Source organism: Sceloporus undulatus, chromosome 7 (genome assembly GCF_019175285.1).
Source record: "Sceloporus undulatus isolate JIND9_A2432 ecotype Alabama chromosome 7, SceUnd_v1.1, whole genome shotgun sequence".
NCBI lineage: Eukaryota > Metazoa > Chordata > Lepidosauria > Squamata > Phrynosomatidae > Sceloporus > Sceloporus undulatus.
The window spans coordinates 13613967-13636358 of NC_056528.1; the positions used below are offsets into that span (position 1 = coordinate 13613967).

Consider the following 22392-nt stretch of genomic DNA (forward strand, 5'->3'; position numbering starts at 1 on the left):
TTGCCCAAACTTTTGATGGTTATCTCACGGCAAGTTTCATAATATAGCCCTACCAGATCCAAAGTCCGGGATTCAGCATTCAAGTCCAGCAAGGTTGCAACGAGTCTCAGCTTCACTCATCCCCAGGTTGGTGTGTGTGTGTGTGTGTGTGTGTGTGTGTGTTTGTGTGGAAATTTGGCAAAAAATGGTGTGCCCTATACTCTGCCTTACAAGTACAACTCAGCTGCCAGAATGGGGAATAGCTGTGTCCTCACTGTCCTGCAGAACCTGCCCCCTGATAGTCACAAAATGGCCCCTGAAATTCATCACTCCCTGGAAAAAGTCATCTCCTTTGGTCTCGTAATCTTTGCTGGTTTTCGGTTGTTTGCATCCCCGCTGGGTGAGTTGTGTGGATCAGTGTCCCTTGCACCCTCCCCTAAGAGGACTCCAGTGTCAAACTGAAGATGGCTTTCTCCACTACCCACCAAGGGGCCTTCTTTCCCCTGTCTAACATTCATGTTGTGTGGCTTTCCACCCATTGGCACAGCCGTTGGGCGTAACAAGCCGGGTGAACCGTGGAGAAGCTTTGATTCCTATAGCGGATGCTTTTCCAGAGGCTCTCCAGCTTCTTGCGGAAGCTGAAGACAGTGAAGAGGTCAATGATGCCCACGAAATAGCGGTACTCTGGCCCATCGATCACGTGGAAGGGGTTGCGGCAGTTGGGTAGGAGACGCAGGTTCTGGTCAAGGAAAGAAGAGGCTTCAATCAGGGTGGACCCCTGGCTGATGTGGTTGCTCCCTATGCTGTCCATTTGGCCAAAGTAGGTGGGTATCTCCTCGCAGCTGTTGCCGCGCAAGAGGTAAGGCGCCAGGACATCTCGCAAAAAAGCCTCGCTTCTCGACGAAACGTTGATATCAATTTCGGTGCTGGGCCGGTGTTTCAGGTAGAGCCCCAGCACAGTCTGGAGGGTGCCTTTGCTTTCAGGAGAGAGCTTGTAAAAGTGGTCGGCACTAGATAAGACCTGACCCATGTACGAAGACACAGAGGGCCTACCGTCGTTGGCCAGTGTTGAGGGCAAAGTCTGGCGACGGAAGAAGCTATCGTTGACCGACCTGTCCAAAGAAAGCACAAGAGGAAACTGTATGGGACTGTGAGGCGGTCGGAGGTTAGAAAATGATTGTTGGGTTTTTTTGGACTACATTAAGAAGAGTGGAAGCAGCCCCAGGGTGTAGCTTCTCCTCAGAGGCACAGGCTTCCCTTGCCACCCATCCCAGGGTCCATCAATGCTGCTATTTGCATGGGGGGGGGGACAAATGTTATGCCGTCCATTGGGTCTAAACAAAGAATCTGTGGATGCAGAGGGCCAACCGTATCTGTCTTTTCTGTTGTCCACATCGGCTAGAAATGGATACTGTCCATCTACACACACACACAGCCCAGGCCCCAATGCATTTTGCAGAAGGTCTTACATTGTTGTCCTGGCAATGATGTCGACCAGAGCCTTGTTCAGGAACCGCTCATCCTCATGGAGGGGCTGGAGTCCTACCAGGAGGCTGTAATCGATCACATGCAGCTCTTTAAGGAATTGGGTGTCCAACTCCACTTGTCGTACAAACCAGGCACGTTGCTCCTCTGCATGGGTGAGAAAACAATCACTATAGTGACTCCAAAAGCCAGCGTAGTACTTTGAGCATCAGAGTAGGACTCTGGAGACCAGGGTTCGAATCCCCGCTCGGCCATGGAAACCCACTGAGTGACCTCTCAGCCTCAGAGGAAGGCAAAGGCAAACCCTCCACTTGCTAAGGAAACCTTGTGATAGGTTCACCTTAGGGTTGCCATATGTCAGCAACGACTCGAAGGAACACAAGAGTGGCTGTACATTACAGGCAACAACATTGTGACTTGTGTTACTTCGAAGGTGTGACTCTGCTGGAGGTAAGAGTGGCTGTTTTCAGACTCACAGGGATAGGAAACTTACCAAGGCAGATGGTATTATCTCCAAAGTTGAGGTCCTTGAAGACCATGATGACTTCACTGCCTTCGGGGGCTGCGTCTGTCCAGCGGTTGACCTCGCATCCTTTAATATCATACCTGGGAGGGAGAAAAAGGACAGGTAAATGACAGATTCACACTCTCTCAGCCTCAGAGGATGGCAAGGGCAAAACCTTTATGAAGAAACTCGCCAAGAAAAACCCAGGAGAGGACTGCCATAAGTCAGAAAGGACTTGAAGGCACACAAGGACAACAATCCTATGGCAGAATATAGTTCAAAGTAATGTGCTCAGGTTTTATTCTGTCTATTTTAAATTATGTTTCAAATGTATTTTGTTTCTTAAGTATGTGTTTTTAAAAGACATTGCATTGGTTTGTAGCCTTAGTACATTTGTAGCTCAACTTTTGTTTTAAATTTTGTAAGCTGCCTTGGGTCCCTTGGCAGGAGAAAAGGAGGATTGAATGAAGAAGGAAAAAAGGAATATAAATAAACGAATAAATAAACACATAAATAATTTAGCCTCTGGGGATCTGCACAACATCCCTGCAAGGTAGGTTATCCTTATATCTCTCTCTCTCTCTAATGCTCGAAATTGAAGGACTGAAGGAAAATTTCATTGGGGGACAGGATTCACATTTGGGGAGGCAATGCCTTCATTGGCTTTCTCCCCATGAAAGCATCTCTGTGTCAGCCCCCAAACCGGTGACATGTAGGAGACTCACCTCTCCAGGATTTTCTCATGAGGATAAAAGACACTTTGCATGATGATGAAGTACTTCTAAAAGAGAGAAAAAAGAGATTTTACAGCTGTATCTTGTGGACACTGGCCATGCTAGCTGGAGGACTAGGGAAACTGTGGTCTATTTTCTGAACTTTGGGTATGATAAACCTTTTGTTCAGGAGGTTCTGCTTGGACTTTACTGGTAGTTACAACTTATGGGAACTTACCTTCTTCTCTGGAGGGATGATTATGCTGTGAACCCCTATTAGAAGGAAGAAAACGGGTGAGAGTGGAGACGATTCCTTGTTACCGTTGAGGCTCAGTTTTGTTCATGTAGGTCTGGGGTCCCTTACCCAAGAATTTGACCAGGATGGAGTGTGGGTATCTCTCCATGTGGTCGAGGTATTTGGGCAGGTTGGTAAGGAGGAACCGGATCTCCTTCCTACTCTGGGTCTTCAGGAAGAAGTGTTTGTCGTTGCTGATGAGAAAAACAGGGATAGGTGGTTACAACCCCAGGAAAAATGGAGAGGAGGGTCCCTCATCCACACCCAAAAGTGGACGTTCCCAAAGTTGGACTTCCCAGAGGTAGACTTCCCAGAAGAGAATTTCCCAAAGGTGAACTTCCCAAAGGTGGATTCCCAAAGGTGGACTTCTGGCCACTTCCATTTGTTTGTGGCAGTGTCTCTTACGTGAGGAAAAAATCAGCACGGCTCTTGGAGTTGCTGATAAACTGCAGGTAGGAGCTCTCACAAGACAACGATTGTTGGTAATCGGGGTCCATCATGCCAAGAAATTGCCGGAACCAAGCGAAGACAGGACCAGCGTACGTCCGCATCTCAAAACCCTGCAGGGAAAAAATAATAATGTTGGTTTTCGTTCAGTTTAGCCTAGGAGCCAAGCGATTAGGGATTCTGAGGGCATCTCTGTGATTTCCTCCTACCTCATGGATCTGCTTAAGCACGGCCCTAAAGTCTGACTGCTTCCTGACATCCTGGGAGAAAGAAAGAGAAAGAAGGATTAGGAATGCCGTTGTGAAAGACAGGTGCATTGCAAGAAGACCAGCCAAGGCCCAGTTGTGTGCCTTCTGTGTGACACTTCTGTGCTGTTTTAGCCTCAAGAGAGGACTTTTGCCAAACAAAAAGCCCCCTCCTGAATCTAAAATGGCTCAAAATGGGTCAAAACATCAATGTCCAGGTTCCTTTATGTTGGAAAAAGCCCACTCCTGGGCAGGTTGACTAGACATGTCCTCCTTTTCCCATGTCTTACATTTCAGCCTTATGTCCAGGAGGGATTCCAAAATGCCCTCCATTTGGAGCAGGACTAAGAAGCATGGATTTGTATTTCTCTGAGTGCTTTTGGCTTTTGTTTGGCCACATCCTCCATTTTACGGCTAGGAGGACATCTGGTCACCCTGCTCCTGAGGCTCCAACGGCTCATGAGTGGCCAAAGAGATAGGGGAGAAATGGCCTCCAAAAGTCCTAGTGAGCCAAAAATGAGGAGGCCGAAGAAACGTGGACATGGGATACGGTCTGCCCTTGGCCCACCTTTCCGTTAAGGTGGTTGCACCCCAAAAACCTGGTCCTCCTCACTCACCGCGGCTGTTGGAGAATCGATAGCTTCTTGGACCGAAGCCTTGAGGCCTTGCTTCAGCATGCAAGTGAATTCGTAAAGCTCATGGTCCTCGTTGATCTCAAAGAAGCCCAAGAGCTTCCATTGCTCATGGATCCTCCAGAGGATTCGGTACATAATTAGGGGAGGGCTCCGTTGGCTCTTTCGCCGCGCATCTTGGATCTTGACCTGGAAAATGGGACAACCAAGTGTTAGCCATTGAGAGACCTCTTGCTGGGGTTATGGTTGGCTTTGAGGGAACAATACAAATCTTGACAAATCCACTGTGGCCTTTGGGACCTCCACTGAGGATCCCCAAAATCTCCTCATTTTATTTCCAACAGACCCTTCCCAGAAGTTATAAGTAGAGAAGAGCCATGTATTTCAAAACTGTATGAACATTTGTATATTTTATGTTTAAAATAATAATAATAATAATAATAATAATAATAATAATAATAATAATCCACTACGCAGAAACAAATAAAATAAAATGGCTGTGAAGGTGAAGGCTTCTTGGTCCGAAGCTATGGCCACATAGCCCGAAAAACCCGCAAAGTTTTGGCTGTGTTTGGGTCCACAGCAGCCTGTTATGACAGAGGGGTGGATATCGGAGATGGTCTTCCCATCCCAAACCATGGTGGCCTAGCCGCCTGAGCCAGAGAAGGTCCACAAACATAACATGATGGACCACAAAGAGACCATCTTGGAGAAACGGAATGCAAAGCCGAATTACCTTTTTGGGTGTCTGCATTGAAGCTGTGATCACGTCCGGCCGCCGTCACTTCCTAGAGAAGATGGTGGCCACCGGACAGTTCTAGTCTCCTTAGAAACCATGGAATGCCCTCAGAGGTCCATCGCATGGTGGGACTGAGCTCTGTCCAGGTGGCCCAGGAAGGTCGCATAGTTTGAATGCAACCTCTGACTCCATACCTAGGATTTGCCACCAGCAACTATCACAGTGATGGTGAACCTTTTAGAGGCCAAGTGCCCAAACTGCAACCCAAAACCCACTTATTTATTGCAAAGTGCCATGTCCCTCTGGCTTTCTAGTAACAAACTTTGGCAAACTCTGTGCTGGGGCAATGGCACATGTGCCCACAGAGAGGGCTCTGAGTGCGACCTCTGGCATGCATGCCATAGGTTTGCCATCACTGAACTATCATATTTTTAATTTGTCCATTTAAGGATGGTACAAAACGCATATCAAGGGCCTTACCTCCATAGTCAACACTGACAGGAAGATTCAAACGCTGTCAGAAGAAGCGACGAAAGGTTCAGACTTAAACTGACGAATTCAGAATTACCCGGGGAAACAACAGAAAGCTCTCCACGCTCCCTTTGCCACCGTTGCTTCTGTCTGCTGCACTGCAGAAAAGCCTGGCACAGAGCAGGACCGTGGCATCAGCCTATTGACAGCAATGCCAAGAAGCAGAAGGGAAGAGGGTGGCGCTTGAAAACATTACCTTGTTTTTAAGACTGCTTTTCTATCAGCAGGATCCAGCTTTGCAATCCAGCCAAACACCCAAAGAGTTCACAATACTGGAAACGATTCAAAACACTCAGCATTTTCTCTTGTGTGCCTGGCTTAGTTTAACTCTTTTTTTTATCCCAATCCTGAAAAAAAGGAGATCCGGCAGAAAGAGACGGAGGACAGGCAGCTTAGGGCCCCCGCTTTTGCTGGTTTATTATTAAACGTCTATTGGTGTTTATTAAAACCAGGGGAGCGATTTGGAGAAGTCCATAGCTGTGAAATTCAGCCTGGAAGTGGGTCTAAACAAAGCTAACTACATTAATCGGAAGCTACTGGTTTATTTGGTCATCTTTCATTTTATTTTTGGGGAGTTTCTGTTTTTTTAGAAATGCCTCTTGGACCTAAACTGGCCCAAAAGACGTTGAAACATGGTGACAATGTTTCCATATCCTTTAAAAGTCTTTTAGGGGGAAATATTATTGAGGTCTGGAAGCCATAGGCAAATCCATGGGCCACACTTTCCCAAACCTGGTCCTTCCTTTTATTTGGATATCTAGATGAAAGCACCTCCATAACCTCCGAGGCCTTTAATGCAAAGAGCTAAATTAATTCTCCCTATTAAACTTACCAAGGTGGCATAAAAACCCTAAAGGCAGCAGATCCTATAATCCTTGCCTAAGAAAACCCTATGAAAATCCATGGGGCTGCCATTAAGTCGACAGGTGGCTGTAAGGCACATCTTTGCACACACAAAGTTGCTGAACTCTGTAACCAAGAGCCTACTACCTAGGTTTGCTTTTCATTCCTTCTCTCTTCCAACCCTCTTTCCTTTTGCCGTCCCATTTAAGGCAGGGATTTTCTCAATTCTGCTGTTTGTACATCGTTCTGTGAATTATTTGTGGAGAAAAATAATACTCATAATTAAACACAGAGACATACTTTGAGGGATAGGAGCTAGTTCACTGGGCAGAATCCAGCCTGTGTATTTCTCTCCTTCAAAGAGTCAGAAACTTGCATTATGGAAAGTAAACATGTGAACGTTTCAAGATGATTCTGGAATATATTGTCCAGGTAATAAGTTGTGACTGGATGAGAATCTAGTGAGCAGGCAGGTGTAGACCATGGTAATAAGCCAAGTAAGCCAGGTGATTGTATTAACTAATTAGAAAGGTATAATTGCCTTGTGGACCTACTGGGTTGTGGGAGCTTTCATTGTATCTTGCTTTCATGGTAAGACAATGTATGCATGCTGCTCTATCTGGATTTTGTACTGTGCCATTCATATTGTTTTGCCTCAGTTTTTGAGACTTCTGTTAAGTAAAGTGTTTTGTTAAATTTCCTCAAACCTCTGCTGTCATTTTTTCTTTAATGCTCACACCCAACATATATCTGAGGGATCCCGATGGCTATGACTCCCGATGCCATCAGAGAACAATGAAGAAACAACAGAATGTATAACAAAACTTCATCCATGAAGAATTTGGTCCATGCTTTATTACAAGAGCTTCCAACATTATCATCTGCCAGATGGAGGCTGAGGATAGAATTCCAAAATGTGGATTTTCTAAACAGAAACCTAAAAATATATAGGTTTATTGTGATTTAAACATGTTTTGAACCAGAGACCCATCTTCAATGATAAATGCTGACAATCCCTCTGCTTTTTCTTCTGAATGGAAAGATGAGGGGATAATTAACATGGCAGCAAAAAGCAACCTTGAAAATGGTTCTGCCTGCGGCTGTCCCTCAGTTATTGAAGCAAAGCTGCCGACTTTGCTGAATACAGATGTGTGATTTTAAACTGTACAAGAGTGATTCACAAACTTTGGTCCTCCAGATGTTTTGGACTTCAGCTCCCAGCATTCCTGAGTATTGGCCAAGCTGCTAAGGCTTCTGGGAGTGGAAGTCCAAAACATAGGGAGGACCAAACTTTGGGAATCACTGCTGTAGAAGAAGCCCAAGTTCAGTTTATGGTTCCAAAGAAGAGGCATTTCAAAACTGGAGCAACATCCCAGGATGACACCAGAGGGCACTCATGCGCTTTTTGTGCCCCTCTTTGCAAAGCTAGAATAGCCAACTCAAAGGGCTCCACATCAATTGGGAAGAGTCTCATTCACTTGTTGGTCAACCTGGAAGCTTAGCCCTCTTGACTTACACAGCTACTGAATGCAGCAACTGGGCCCTGCATTAAAACTATGCCACCTAAAAATGCTGCTGCTGCTGTTGAATAAAATCCTAGTTGGGAAAAGGAGAAGAGTAGAAAAGAGGTCTTCTAGAAAGCTCGAGTTGCCCCAGATGGATAACACTTTCATTGGGATCATGGGAGGAGTTGCCACAAACATCTGGTTTCTCATAATCCTATTAAGGGAAGACATGGGGGTAGGTGAGAAATTAGCCCAGTCTATGTATCTGAATTTGGAGGGAGGTACAGAAGAGCATCTCTGTGGGTTCCTGAAGGAGAAGCTGCTTCAAATCCCTTTGGTCCATAAACACTGGAAACTATGGATGGATCGAGACCCATCGATGAGAACAGTGTTCGAATTCCACTGCCTCTGCCAGCATCAGCCACTGCCTGCTAGCTCCGAGGGGCTGAACAAGGAAAGAAACATGCCACTCCAGCCAATCTCTTGTTAGCTTTTCCCTTTGCTTGTCTTCTTCCTCCACCTTGCCGCCTTTAAGCTGATTTCTTGGCAGCCTTCCGGTTCTTCCATGAGATGACGGCGATAAAAGTTCCTGCCGACACAGAAGCTAAGTAAACACATGCTTTGGAAAACCTTCCACAGTTCATACAGATGGGGATGAAGAAGAAAAGAGGGCATTCTGTGGGGAAGAGGGAGTGGAGAAGCGCAAGGGAAGTTGTGCCCCACAGCAACGCCTCTTCGGGTATTGGCCAGGAAGAACCTATGTGGATACTACTGACTGGTTTTAAGTGAAGGGCGCAAGGGCCACCATTTTGGATCAGATTAAAGGACTATCTAGTCAAATGTTCTGATCCCATAATGGTCAATCACTTGTTCATTGGTAGGCTGGTTGAAAGGCTGTAACTATGGCTGAATCTGCAGTACAGAAATAATGCATTCAAAGGGATCTTGTAGCACCTTTGGGACTAACTGAAAGACAGAAAACATGCAGTTTGACACCGCTTTAAGTGCCATGGCTCAAGGCTGTGGTATTCTTGGATTTCTAGCTTTGTGAGCTATTTAGCCTTCTCTGTCATAGAAGCCTATGCCACAACAAACTACAAAGCCCAGGATTCTATAGCATGAGAGTTAAAGTGGTGACAAACGACATTATTTATGCAGTGCAGATGCAGCCTGTAACTCAAGACCTTCTTTGCCTGTTTTCAAAGTGGAAGAAAAGGACTCCAAAGAAGAATTTTACCCCCCTCACACACAATTAGACAGGAATCTCTTACATGTATGATTCAGAAAGGCTTACGGCAATTCTTTCTGGAGCACCCAAGAGACACAAAGTGCCCAGTCTTGACTCACCTACGAAGAGCAGCAACAGCAGCCCTGCCACAACCGGGATGATGACAGAATACTCCCGCGGCAAGAAGAACGTGTGAATCAGGTGTTCGCTCTCAATGAAGGGCTGAAGAGACAAACACAAAAGGTTAGCAAGGACAAAACTTTCTGCCTCTTCCTCTGGGAAGCAGGAAGCCTAAAAGCCAATGCTACCAATGCAAAATATCCCTCATTTGCACTATTGGAAAGTATTCTGGCAGAGCCTTACCAGCCATGGCTCCAGCAAGGCAAGCGTTTCCAAATAATAAGTGGGGTTGCGAATACTCAGAGCAGTGATGTCCAAACTCTGGCCCTCCAGGTCTTTTGGACTGCAGCTCCCAGCATCCCAGACCATTGGCCAAGGTGGCTGAGGCTTCTGGGAGATGAAGTCCAAAACACCTGGAGGGCCAGAGTTTGGACATCACCGACTCAGAGCCTTTGCAATTCTCCCTACAATCTTTTTCCCTCAGCTCCGGTTTTCATTTTGAAGATCTATGGCTTCAAGTACATCCATGTACTTGTGAGAATGTCAGATATGGATCTGTAAAACATAGGTCCAAAACACACTGCGGAAATAATCCATTGATTTGGTCAATGGTAAGGAATTCTGGGAAGTGTAGTTTTGTGAGACATCACACCTTCTCTGGGGTGACAATGAACTACAGTTCCCAGGATTCCCTGGCACTGAGGCAGGGAAGTTAAAGCTGTCTCAAACTGGATTATTTCTACAGTGTGATTTGGACCAGAGGCATGGAAATCACCAGTCCAGTCACACAAACTCTCAGTCTCTCTTTCTAGCCCTAGTCTCTTTGGCAGAATCCATACCAAAATGATGATCCAGATGGTATAGTAAGCAAAGAGGAGGAGGCTGAAGGCTACCAAGCCGTACCCAACCAACTGGTCAGTCGCAGTGGCCTGAAATGTAAAAAGAAGAAGAAATGTTTATCTGTTATTCATTTATTATATATCCCACTTTTTAAAACTCCCACAAACCACAGTCCTCTGGATTGTGGCTCTTGTAGTGTGCCTTCAAGCTGTTTCTGACTTATGGTGACCCTAAAGCCAACCTATCCAGGGGTTTTCTTGGCATGATCTGTTGGCATCCTCCGAGGCTGAGAGAGTGTGACTTATTGCCCAAGGTCTCCCAGTGCATTTGCATGACCGAGCCAAAATTCGAACCCTGGTCTCTGGAGTCACAGGCCAACACTTAAACCATCGCAACACTGATTTGTGTGTGAGGTACATTGGCTCTGTAAAGTTGCAACAATCCTATAAGGACCAAACAGTGAGTGTAAACTGCAGTTTGATAAGACGTTTAATTGGGGCCAAAATGGTGTGAAGTAGACTAAATGTTGGACTTTAGCACCTGGGTTCAGACTCCTCTTTGGCTGTGGAAACCTATGGACAAGGTCTGGACAAGCCACGCTCTTTTAGCCTCAGAGGATGGCAACAGAAGTGTGTGTGTTTTGGGGGCTCTGTGGCCGTGTTCCAGAAGGGCTTGTTCCTGACGTTTCACCAGCATCTGTGGCTTTGGCATCTTCAGCTGTGCTTAGGCTCTGTGGTCCTAAAGGGCAGAATGGGACTGGACTGGAGGAGGCCCTTCTTGCAGCCTCTTCCAACTCTTCTATGATATTATTATAAGGTTCAGCTAAGGCTGCATCTACACTGCAGAATTAAATCCAGTTTGACACCACTTTAACTGCCAGGGCTCCAAGGCAAGGAAACCTGGGAGGGAGATATATATATATATACACACACACACATACATATTATATGTATTTATATGTTTTGTGAGGCACCAGAGAAGGCTGAACAGCTCCCAGGAGAACTATATATCCCAGAATGCCACAGCATTGAGGCAGTTAAAGCGGTATGAAACTGAGTTAATTCCGCAGTGCGGATGCAGCCTGAGTCAGAATGCCTAATTTAGCCAGTCCTCTCCTAAAACTAAAAAAGCAGAGAGAAAACTCACCATTGTCAAGCTCTCAACTTCCGGCCAAAGAGGATCTACTTCCGGTTTCATAGAGTTTTCTTTGATAGAGCGAACGCACGACCATAGAGACGAGGGCTTAGACTTCCGCGCATGCGCAATTTTGAGCCGCCACAGACTCGGTTTCATAAAGGGAGGCTGATAATGCCAGGCGGGCCTCCGTGATGATTGGCAGGTTCTAAAATCATTGTAATTTGACAGTATTCTTTTTTTTTGGGGGGGGGGTGCCGTTCAAATCTAAAACAAGTCTTTATGGGTTGCTATGGCAACCATCAGGCAAGAGTGTATTTCAAAATGGCTTCCCCAGGCGGAGCAGGAAATGACGTATAGACTCGCGGCTGACGGTACGGCGGACGCTCTAGGACGACTAGCTCTATGGGAAAATGGCCTTCCCTGTAAAACCTAGATATAGGCGCTGCATAGAGCGATGCGCGGAACTCAACTTCTGGGTTTAAAAGACCTTTAGCCTCAGATATACAAATAGCTTGTGTGTGTGTGTGTGTATATATATATATATATATGTGTGTGTGTGTATATTTAAAAACCCTTCACTTCATATATGAGATGATGTCTTTAAATCATATATATGGTGAAGGGTTTTTAAATCTAGATATCTTTTATCTATCTGAGCTTAAAGACCCTTCACCTCATACACACGTGTGTGTGTGTGTATATATATATATATATATATATGTAAGTATCTGAGGTGAAGGGTCTTTAAACCCAGATGATACTTTTCTGCATGTTGTTCTGGGCATTCAAGTCGTTTCCAACTTATCACTGTTGCTTTCTTGGCAAGCCAAGTGTGGTGGTTCACAATAGGCACGTTCCCTGGCATCTCTATGGCAAGGTTAGGAGGGTCAAATGCAGCCCTGCAGACGTGGGACTCTAACTCCCAGCAGCCCCAGCCAACACACCCAACATTTGAATTGGGAGCCAGCGTGGACCACTATCATTTGTAGTCCATTAACTCAGCAGTGAGGAGAGGAAAGGAAGGGGGGACCTTGCCCTTCCCAGGAGACTTAAGCAAAAGCAAACAGCTGCAAGCATCTCCTGGATTATGTGTTCTTCCCCATTATTAACTCTCCACAGTCTAATGATATTCCTTGTGACCACAGTGTCCTAGTTTTCACGTGTGAACTGTTGGGAGGGTATACACACAAAGGTTGTCCAGCTGTCTTCACCATCAAGGAGGAACAGGCACCATAAAATGCAGGACAGTACCAAATAAAAGCTAAAAGCACACATATAAACAGCTGTATTTCATGATGTATGGGATTTTATTATCCTTTCATTGTTTTTATTTTACTGTATTTCTATTCTCCTGTCCTCACTCAAAACAGAGGGATAGGATGGATTCTTCTAAACTTGTTTTCTTTTCCTAGGGGCAGCAGCAGAAAAGACTTGGGACATATTTGTTTCTTCCAAGGGGGAAAAAGACAGCAAACATGGTGCTACCCAATGGGCTTCTTCATCATGCTCCAAAATGGAGGACATTTTGGAATTCCTCCTGGACAGGAGGTTTAAATGTAGGCCATGTCCTGGAAAAGGAGGTCGTCTGGACACTCTGTGCATACGCCACACATGGATCAGACTTCGCTTGTAAAACTTGTAGGGGCTCCCAAGATCAAGTGAATGGCTTCGAAACAGCAGCCTTGCAATGCTAAGAAAATTACTTACTAGATTTATTACTATAAAGCATAAGCTGGCTCTTCAATCTTGGAGGACTCTTTTAATAATTCGTAAGAAACCATCAGTGTTAATGGTAGAGCGTCATCCCAGATCCACAAAGCTGTACTCTGCTATAGGGCCAAGTTACCCCAAGATATCAGTGTCATACAGTCATCCCTCCACATTTGTGGCTTTGACTTTTGCGGATGTGATTAACTTGTTCTCTCTAGGAATCTCTAGGTCCTCCTGCGCAACTCTGCCAAACATTTGACCAGAGAGTTGCACTGAAGGACCTAGAGATTACTAGAGAAAATGCTTCTCTAGGCATTTGTAGGCCCCCCAGCTTGATTTTATGGTCACCTTCTGGCAGATGTTGACCAAAGAGTTGTCTTGGAAGACCTAGAAATTCAGAGAAGTTAAAAAAATAGTGTTATTTGATTTGTGTTATTTCCACTTTCACAGGAGTCCTAACCTCAGCGAATCTGTATTTAGTGGTCTGGGAATCCACAAACCGTGAAACACAGAAGACGGAAGTAATAAAACGAGAAGGAACCAGGCGAGACAACTCGGGTGTGATGTACCAAAAAGGAAAAACAGAACACCTTTATTTTGCCCCCAAAAAACTGTAATGACGTTTGACATAATAGTGAATTCCTCTTTTATATTTGTGGCTTCTCTACATTAGGAACCAGATTAACAGAGAATACAAACACGATCGGTTGAGTCAAAGACGGCACAGCATTCCGTTAGAAAAACAAAAACACCGGAGGAGCAAGATAAAAACTGTGTGTGTGTCGGGGGGGAAGAAAGACCACAATCCCCTCCGGCCCCACGAACGTCCCAAAGAAGAATCAAAATAACAAGAGCAGCAGAACTAAACACCGCTTCTAGACTGTTTTCTCTTTAACCGCAAGGGCGCGCTTATTTTGTCTTTAAAAAAAGATTTTAATCTGCTTTTCTTTCTTTTTTTTTTTCCTTTTAAAGATTAGAAAGTGTTAAAACTATCTCTTCAAGCTATTTTGGAAGTTTTGCATAGTCCCGTTCGTCCCTTTCCAAAAAAATATCTACGCGCGCGCATGCGTGCGCTCTCCGCTATAGAAGTATCTGAATATAAACCGAGTGCAGCTTCTCGTCTGAACTCCAATAACTCTTTTTATTCGCTTTCTCTCCAAGAAAATAAACGTGATCGCTCTCTCTTTTTTCCTCTCTAACCCTCTCAAAAATATGGGCGTAAAAAGCAAAACAAGACCCTAGCAAACATTTATTTTTCTTTAAGCACGGTCAAGAATTAAGAGACTATCCTCTTAAAAACGTTCCCAGTTCCTTTTACTTCTCCAAGTGGTGGATTATGGGGCTGGGGAGACCTTTCTCCCCTTAGTAGCTGAAAAGGGAAGAGGAAAGGGCTAGCAAAGGGAATGGCCATCTGCAGAGTAAAGCCCTTTGGATGGAGAGGGCTCCGATCCCACAAACGTTGCTACCAGGCAGAGAGTGTGGGAATCAGGCCCTCGAGAGACCTTTCGCCCCGTCCACAGGGCTTTCAAAACAAGCGGACGACAAAAATAAAAGCAAATGGTGGGTCATTTTTGTAGCTAGCGGGAAGAAGGAACACTGGATCCGTTTAGCAGCTCCTGAGATCAAGCTGGGGAGAGATCCGCTCTCCCCTTTTTGCCTCCCCTCTCCAGGAGGGGTGGCGCATACAATGCGGGTGATGCTCTAACGCAATGCGTACCTGGCGTGGGATGTTCGTGGGCGCGTTTGTGAAGCCTCCCAGAGGTCCACCGCTTGTGCGCAGAACCCGCTGGCACAGCCACCGTTTTCTTCTTTTTAAAAAAATAAATGGGGGGGGGGGGGAGGGAAGAATAAACAGAATGAAATGTTAACCTCATTTTTCTTTTTAAAAAAGCAAACCCTTAAACCAAACCATTCCTTAGGAGTCTTAACCATTCTTAAAAGAAACCATCCATGTCTTATACCAAAAAGGAAATAAATTCTCTGAAGCAGATTGGGAGAGTGGCCGAACAAATTTGGAAGGCGGGCGCTTTTGCCGTGGCACAATTCGTCACCCACCATTTTGTGCCAGGCAAAATTGGGGGATTTCTAGCTCCCCATTTCTGCTTTCCTCATCGTTCTGGTCTTTCACGTTGCACATTTATAGCACTATGGTTTCACTTTTGACTTGATGATGCCTTGTGAAACCTTGGGACTTGCAGTTTAGGGAAGGATACTTAGAATTCTCAACCAGAGAGCACTAGTTCCTTCCCAAAACTACAAGCCCTAGGATGCCATGGCAGTTAATGTGGAATCATAGCACTATAATTCTGTAATGTGAAAGGGCCCCTCTCATTTATCAGCCATGAAGTGGACTGACCGGAGCATGGATGTGACCCCAGCCAGCACCACTCCCAAGCTAAATCCTTCAGGTTTTTCATAGACACCCCCCCCCCCAAACATAGTAACAATAAAGGTTTTGGTTGAACTTGACTCTCATGCTCTCATTTGGCACTGGATTTGGAGGGAGAAGAGACCAGCTCTGCTATTTTCCCTTGCTCAGACTCGAGCCTTTGCCCCTGCAAAAGCTTTTTACACGACCAAAAGCAACACGTTTCTTCAGATAAAGGGTCACTGGCAAAAATCCTGGAAACACCTAGGACACAACTAGGTTCAGAAAGACATGACTATTAAGAAAAGATGGAACTCTCTTGGGCCCCTAAACCCCTAGGCAAAGCTAGGAAGAATCATAATCATAATCATAATAAAAACAAATCAAGATAGCAATGAAACAAGGACTTAAAAAAAAGCTGCAAAAACACCAGCCCGCTGGGTTGATAAACATAATTCAAGATCAACAACACAAAAAAAGCAAAGGTCTCTGGATGGAACCACAGTGGTTTTTGAGAAACATCAGTCAAAAAAAGGAAAAGGGAAGAGCATTCTCCAAACAATCTCCAACTCATCTAGAAAGAAGGACAGCTATCATTCCAAGAAGGACAATGCCTGCTATACAGCTAACATTTGAAGCAGCAGAATTGTTGTCAAAACGTGTTCCCAGCTCTACCACTTTAGAGGACTGCACTTTAGGGTGCCATGTTTAAGGAGGTCAGAACAGACTGAGGAGAAAAGACCATCCCTACCCTTCTTCCCAGTCATTTGGGCAATGGGCGAGACAAGTCTTTTCGTTTCAATATTTCTCTGGACATCAGAGAATAGTAGAGGCCTGTGTTGCATCTTGGTAACCCATGTTAAGGCCAAGGATTAAAAGCAGCTGGAAAGTGCTGGGAGATAAGGCCAAAGAATCTCTAAGTTAGCACAATAAAAGTGACAACGCTCTTCCCTACTTTCTATATAGACTTTACAGTCCCTGCACACTTAATGAACCTTTGGCCACTGAAGGAAGAAGCAACTTCACTCTCTTTTCATGTCCAGGCTATGCTAAAGAAATGCCAAGTCCAAAGAAATATAGAAGGAGACAGGCCTAGCCACAGGCAGAGCAAAAGGCACACATGCCTGCTGCTCTTTCCTTCTTTCCCCCAAGGAATACATGCCTCCAGATGTTGCAGCAAAGCTGCCTTGGTTGTGAGCATCTATTCTTGCAGCCACTCAAAGATGCAACTAGAGTGGTGCAAAAAACCTGGATCTTCCTTGCCGGTTCCCAGTTGTCCCCCTGAATTCCTTCTGGGGTAACCGAACTCCTTGCACTGCGGCTACACAAGCACAATTGTTAGTCCGAAAGGGAACACAAAGGGGAGAGAAAAAGACTTAAGACATCCCCACTGACCCCTTGCTGCATGTGAAAGTGTGTGTGCATGTATGTGTGTGGACAACGGTGTAGAGCGACAAAAAGGTAGCACCTTCCGCCGCATGCTCAGTAGAGTCCCCCGTGCGGAGTTGAAAACAGTGAGTGTGCTATCCACCGAGTAGCAGCAAGGAACATGAAGGGTGTGTGTGTGTGTGATGGTGACATTATCAAGATAGCTTATATAGTCTGAAACTGTACACAAAGGGCTGGTACACAACCAGCAGCCAGCTCTGCTGGTTGCCGATTTTGGATCCAGCCGCCAGAACATCAGAATGTCACAAGATTTCTTCAGAGCACTTCCTCTGAGGATACAAGCTGTTCTGCCACATCTCAGCATTTGGGGGTGGGGAGGTTAAAGAGGGAAAGCTGAAGCACAGGTTTTTACAGAAGAAAACCTCTCATCCCCTGAAATGGCTTTAGGCGAAACTAGGAAGATGTGATAGCTAAGCCTTTCACTTTGTACAAAAAAATAGAGCATAGCTAAGAGATGGCACATAGTGAAGGCAGGAGAATGAGGTAGTAGAGCCCCAAATGGTAGGTGTTCTCCACCTTCAACCCTTATGTAAGGAAACACTCCATGCAAATAGAAATCTGGCAGAGTAGAGAGAAGTCTGGGTCAGAAAGTTTGTCCCAACTATGTTAGCTTTCTGCTTGCAGGGAGATTCTCCTTCCTCAAGGGGAGCATTAAATGGCACTTCTAACCTCTGTTGTTTCAATGCTCAGTTCACTCTACCAACGACAGGATTCTATCGCCTCATTCCATTTCATGTGCCCAGAGTAGATTCAAATCCACCTGCTAATTCTGCCTTCCCCAAACTCTGGCCTGCCAAGTGATTTTGGACAACAACTCCCATCACCCACCAGCCAGCGTGCCAGATGGAGGCTGCAGTCCAACCCGTCCAGAGGACTCAGAGTAGGGAAAGGCCACACTAAATGAAGCAGGTGTGCGGAAAGATTCAGGCACGTTTTAGACCAGGGTGGGTAAGATGTGACTGCCCAGATGTTTTTGGACTGCAATGCCCCTGATCCCTCAGCACTGGCTATGTTGATGAGGGCTGTTGGGAATTGCAGGCCAAGAAAGGGAGGGCGTCACCTGCCCACCCATTTTGGATAAAGCTTCTCCATGAGAGAACTGGCAGAAGGCATGGAGGAAAAGAGACAGCCTGTTCCAAAAGATGGACACTCAAATCCCAGATTTCGAGTCAAAACCCTCCCGCTCAGAAGAGCAACCGTTTTCTGTTTTTCTGACCTAGATATGGGAACGGTTTAAAATCATTTCTCTAAACAGGCCTCAAACAAATAGCCACCATCATCGCTTGGGCTACAAGACGCTTCATCATTTTAACCACCCCCAACTGATATACAACAGTGGCTGTTTGTTGCAGATGACAAGTAGAAAGAGAGCGGGTGGATTCTGCTCCTGGAAAAAGCTTTTTCCAGGCCTCTTCATGGGTACAGCCCCCTTTCAAGTCTCCCCTTCCATGCTCTGCAAGAGAAAGGTGGAGGATTTCTCTAAGACTGTAGCTGGTGATACTAACAGGTGCTTGGCATTCATCATCTCTGTTCTGAAACAATGAACTTCCACTTCTCAGTGACTTTGGAAATGCACTTTTGGAAGAAAAAAAGAATAAAGGAAACCCAAGCTATTTTCCTATTCGTGGATGTTCCTTGGGGGCTTTTTAAAGGGTGCATTTTCTGCGTCATAGCTGCAGTCCCCATGGCGAAGTGCGATCCAAAGTGCGATTCTCTTGCAATCCAAAAGGCAAAAGCCCAGAGCCATATTTGTTAATGCACCCCAAACGGCTGCTGTCCTGGCCTCGCTTCTGCATTCCATTAGCAACAGTTCTTCTCCCCATGCAATTTCAACAAGGTAGATTTCTTTCTTTTTGGTGGTAGTGGAGGAGGAGTGTTCACAGTGGTATAACCCAATGGCTGAGAAAGATAGAGATGGGATCAGAGGGGTGTCACAGATGACAATTTGTTGCTCAGAATGAGTGTCTGTGACACGGAGTGTGGGATCTTCTTCTCCTTCCACCCTAGAGGATGCTGTTTTTTTTTTTAAAGATTTCAAGGCGAAACTTGAGATTGGCAGGACAATTAGGAGATGTTTCTGTCTTAGATGTGTCTCGAAGCCTCCCCACATTCAAACCAAAAGTGCTTATGTCCCTGGAGTGTTGCTCCCAGCAGTTGGAGTGCACACAGACCGGTTTCGGGAAGGAGAGGAGCTTTGGGAAGTCCTGCCTGGAATGTTGTGTGAAGAAAAGGTTCAAAAGGGAATGAGGGAGAAAGGGCAGGGGATGGGAAGGAATGGCATCCATCACAACAGTGGATGGGACGGGAGACCGTTTCCAGCAGGTCTGCCCCATCTTGTTCACATTTTAATGGGTTTCAATTACCACTGGCTCGTAAACTCCAGATGAGACTCTGTGTGAGAAAGGGGAGAAAACATTATTGTAGGTATGTATGTACACAGGTGTGCACAGGTTGCATGCTAAAGAGCCTAAAGTTAAGCTATGAAATTAAGAAGTGTTCTATTAATTGAAGGGAACTAACCTGGCCTGAAATCAAACGTCAGAAAGCTTTTTTGGTGGGTGGGTGGAGAAAAGAGAAACAGACAGACAATGCTTTAATATAACAAACCTTACTGCGTTATTAGCAGGGCATTTCTAGAGTAGTAAGAGATGGATTTCCACTGAGGTGAATTTCCCTGATTTGTCACTCCCCCCCTGCCTTTGCATGCCATGCTTTAGTGAACTGATAAGTCTGTAGACAGGACACATGCCTTGAACCGAGATATGGAGCCTAGAACAGTGAGGGAGGCAGGACGGGCCTGTAACAGGGAAATCGCTACATCCAGGCACTTTAACAGCTTCAAATTACAGGCTAAAAGAACATGCATATAGTATCTATGCTATTGAGGAGCAGAATCCAAAAGATGAACAACTGGGGCTACAGCTCAGTGATAAAGCCCAAGCTCTGCTTGTAGGAAGGCCCAGGTTCAGTCCTGACCATTTTCATGTTATGCTGGGAAAGAGCTATGAATAATTCTTAATACGAATGGAGGAATGGAGGGAACTCTGGCTTCAAATGGTTTAGACTTCAAACTCCAGAAGCCCCAATCAGCACAGCTAATGGGAAAGGGCTGCAGGACATGGGCATATCTGAAGGGCCTCAGATTCTCCGGTTCTAATGTAGGCAACAAATTGCTCAATGGTCTTCTTTGGACGAAGGCTATCTCATCAATGCAATAGGACAGGGAAGCATATACTGTAGATTTGAGGTGACCTCTAGTTTGAGCATGCGGTGTCCCAAACAGTGGCATTAGTTTCACTGCCCCAGATCTTTCTCTCTCATCCCAATAATTTCTATTTCTCCAGTATTTTCAAGTCATTATTCCCCCCCCCCCTTTTCCTTCTTAGGGGACACATAAGTGCAATATCACCATGCAAAACACAGGTCCAAGCACAAACAAGGCCTCACCCTCAGCATCTGCTTAGGGACCGTACCTGTTTGCAAGCTGTATCCCGCTGAGGGTAGTTCTGCCATCTCTGCTCACAAACAGCCTCAGGTTACTATCTGCAGAGAAAACCAAAACAAGGGAAGAATGAAATGTATAACCACCACAATCCCCAGGAGGCCTCTCAGAAACTGAGCGCTATGATGCTGAGCAAGGGAATCTTCTCTGTGTTTAGTATTTCACTCAGTCACAAAATTACAGTCTTCTGTGCAGGGCAGCCTGGCGATAGCACATTTGAGAACATGCTGCCCATCCTACACTAGGAGCTAGATTGGCAAGTATCACTCAGTGAACAGGAAGGGGGAAGTGATGTTCACCATGAGTCAGTCACCGTGAAGACACATAGCAACAACAAAGGGCTAGCACAGAGTAACTCCACTGTGGTTATTTAATGCTACAACGCGATGACTTATGACCTTGGTCAATATGTATCCAAAAAGCAGATGTAAAGCATATCCACCATGTCTAGGCCCAAAGGCAGATGAAAGGCCCTCTCTCCATTCCAACTGCCACCGCCTCGGCCTCGAAGGGAAAGAAAAACCAGCAGTATCTGCTGGACTTGATCTCTTTCCCCGCTGTCATTCCTTTCTTCTTTTGTGTCATGTCTTTTTAGATTGTAAACCTGAGGGCAGGGAACTGTCAAATTCACAATCTGTAAACTGCTCTGAGAGCCTTTGTGGCTGAAGAGCAGGGTATAAATAGCCCAAATAAATAAACAGCATGACTAATTTTTCATCATGAGGAGGCAAAGTAATAATTGGCCAGGCCTTAAACTAAGAAAACGGAACCCAGGAGCAGCAGAGCTGAACTCTATGTAGTAAACGCTAGCAGCCTGACCTTCAGTGTTACTGACATCCGTGAAGTCCTGACTCTGCATGATTTTCTCCACAATATCATCTGCGTCAATCCGTGTGTCATCCACCCATGTGGGGTGGCTCTCCACAGAATCCTTTTTCCGCCTGATTGAAAGAAGAAAGGAGGGAGAATGAAGGTATGCTCTGGTGAATAATGCCTCATTTCTGCCTGTAACAGGAAAGGAGTGCATAAGGACTGCTTGTACCATCTGTAAAAGAGTTACCCTTGAGGCTCCCTTTCTGTTTCTGGGACTGTCTTTTTTCTTTTAAAGCATACAGGGTTATTCATTTTTAACACGAAAACTTCAAGCATGTAACTTGAAAAACTTAATGCCCTCTTCATGAGAGACAGCAGACTCGCATGTATATTTTATTCTGTATAGCTCCACATCTTTTGTTATAGTTTTTCACTTATTCATGCTTTGCCTGAGGGTTATGCATGATGTAGTTCTTAAAAATTCATGCATGTGCTTCTCAGTCCAAACCAGCAACTGAGGACCGGAACATGGTGGTATAATACACCATCTACTCATTTTCTAAACCCCACAATGAAGGGGAGGAGACCAAAACTACCTTCTTGGTGGCCACCGAACTGGCTTTGTTAAGTGCTGCAGGATCCCCACCCTTGGATTACAGCAACCAGTTATTATACCAACCTGGTCGACCGCTCTGACAGCAGGTTGGGTCTTGGTGGGCGAGGAGGCTTCTCCGGCTTGTGCTCTCGCTCACCCTCTGGACACTCCACTGTCATGCTAAGGCCACCTGAGGCACTGCTGCTGGTGGAGGTGTTCCGGCGGTGGGTCAGATCGGACATGCTGGAGGACCGCGAGTGCTCAGTGCTGTAGCCTGGGAACAGAAAGCAGTGAAGTACTATGAGTGGCCCATTTCCACACACCACAACCAACAGGAGTATGTATACATGGTTCCTTCCACACATCAAGTAGGGTAGTGATGGTGGCAAACAGCTGCCCAGCTCCAGATGTTGTTGGAATGTAACTCCCATCATCCCTTTCCACTGGCTATGCTTGCTGGGGCTGAGGGAAGATGCAGTCTAAGAACACCTGGGGATCCACTTGCCTCCCACCCCCAAAACAGGGCTTTATTTCAAAGGTGGATAACGTATTGTTGGAAAATACAGTAGCTTCTTAACTCTCTTAGTATAGATTAGAAAGGATCAGGCTATCCTATCCTAATAATGCATATTCTTCCTTTTGAGATTCTAAACTTATTTTCTGCCTGCATTTTGGTTTGTTTAAATTCAGCTTCTGCTGTTAGGTACTTGA

The 22392-nt window shown here is 45.5% G+C and overlaps 3 protein-coding genes across 6 annotated transcripts in view; all 3 read right to left on the bottom strand.

The window, feature by feature from the left end:
- Positions 1-156: 156 nt before the first annotated feature.
- On the bottom strand, positions 157-6770 carry PIP5KL1 (phosphatidylinositol-4-phosphate 5-kinase like 1). The gene is made up of 10 exons (XM_042477784.1): positions 5521-6770; positions 4287-4490; positions 3634-3684; positions 3383-3537; positions 3047-3171; positions 2921-2955; positions 2695-2750; positions 1958-2070; positions 1449-1611; positions 157-1091 (listed from the first exon to the last, which is right to left on the bottom strand). Exons 1-10 carry the CDS (start codon positions 5524-5526, stop codon positions 494-496), a joined length of 1506 nt encoding a protein of 501 aa, XP_042333718.1. The 5' UTR covers positions 5527-6770; the 3' UTR covers positions 157-493.
- Positions 6771-7249: 479 nt separating this feature from the next.
- On the bottom strand, positions 7250-11388 carry DPM2 (dolichyl-phosphate mannosyltransferase subunit 2, regulatory). Its single transcript, XM_042478242.1, has 4 exons — positions 11254-11388; positions 10107-10196; positions 9267-9369; positions 7250-8508 (listed from the first exon to the last, which is right to left on the bottom strand). Exons 1-4 carry the CDS (start codon positions 11302-11304, stop codon positions 8450-8452), a joined length of 303 nt encoding a protein of 100 aa, XP_042334176.1. The 5' UTR covers positions 11305-11388; the 3' UTR covers positions 7250-8449.
- Positions 11389-13515: 2127 nt separating this feature from the next.
- Positions 13516-22392, bottom strand: part of FAM102A (family with sequence similarity 102 member A) — a 33882-nt gene continuing 25005 nt past the window's right edge. For 2 of the 4 annotated variants that reach the window (XM_042478238.1, XM_042478240.1), the window contains 5 exons: positions 21766-21955; positions 21093-21214; positions 20245-20314; positions 19292-19317; positions 13516-19162 (listed from right to left, as the gene is read on the bottom strand). In XM_042478238.1, coding sequence (XP_042334172.1) covers positions 19131-19162; positions 19292-19317; positions 20245-20314; positions 21093-21214; positions 21766-21955 — 440 coding nt within the window. In that variant the 3' untranslated portion in view covers positions 13516-19130. The remainder of the gene's footprint in view (positions 19163-19291; positions 19318-20244; positions 20315-21092; positions 21215-21765; positions 21956-22392) is intronic. The other 2 variants (XM_042478241.1, XM_042478239.1) reach the window with 1 other exon arrangement.

Coding starts and splice junctions, on each gene's coding strand:
- PIP5KL1 (XM_042477784.1), bottom strand. Junction 3,538..3,633: donor TGCTTAAGCAGATCCATGAG/GTAGGAGGAAAT, acceptor TTTTCCCTGCAG/GGTTTTGAGATGCGGACGTA. Junction 2,751..2,920: donor TCATCCCTCCAGAGAAGAAG/GTAAGTTCCCAT, acceptor TCTCTCTTTTAG/AAGTACTTCATCATCATGCA.
- DPM2 (XM_042478242.1), bottom strand. CDS start 11,304: ATGAAACCGGAAGTAGATCCTCTTTGGCCGGAAGTTGAGAGCTTGACA. Junction 9,370..10,106: donor CCATCTGGATCATCATTTTG/GTATGGATTCTG, acceptor TTGTCTCTTCAG/CCCTTCATTGAGAGCGAACA. Junction 8,509..9,266: donor GCTGTTGCTGCTCTTCGTAG/GTGAGTCAAGAC, acceptor CTGTGTCGGCAG/GAACTTTTATCGCCGTCATC.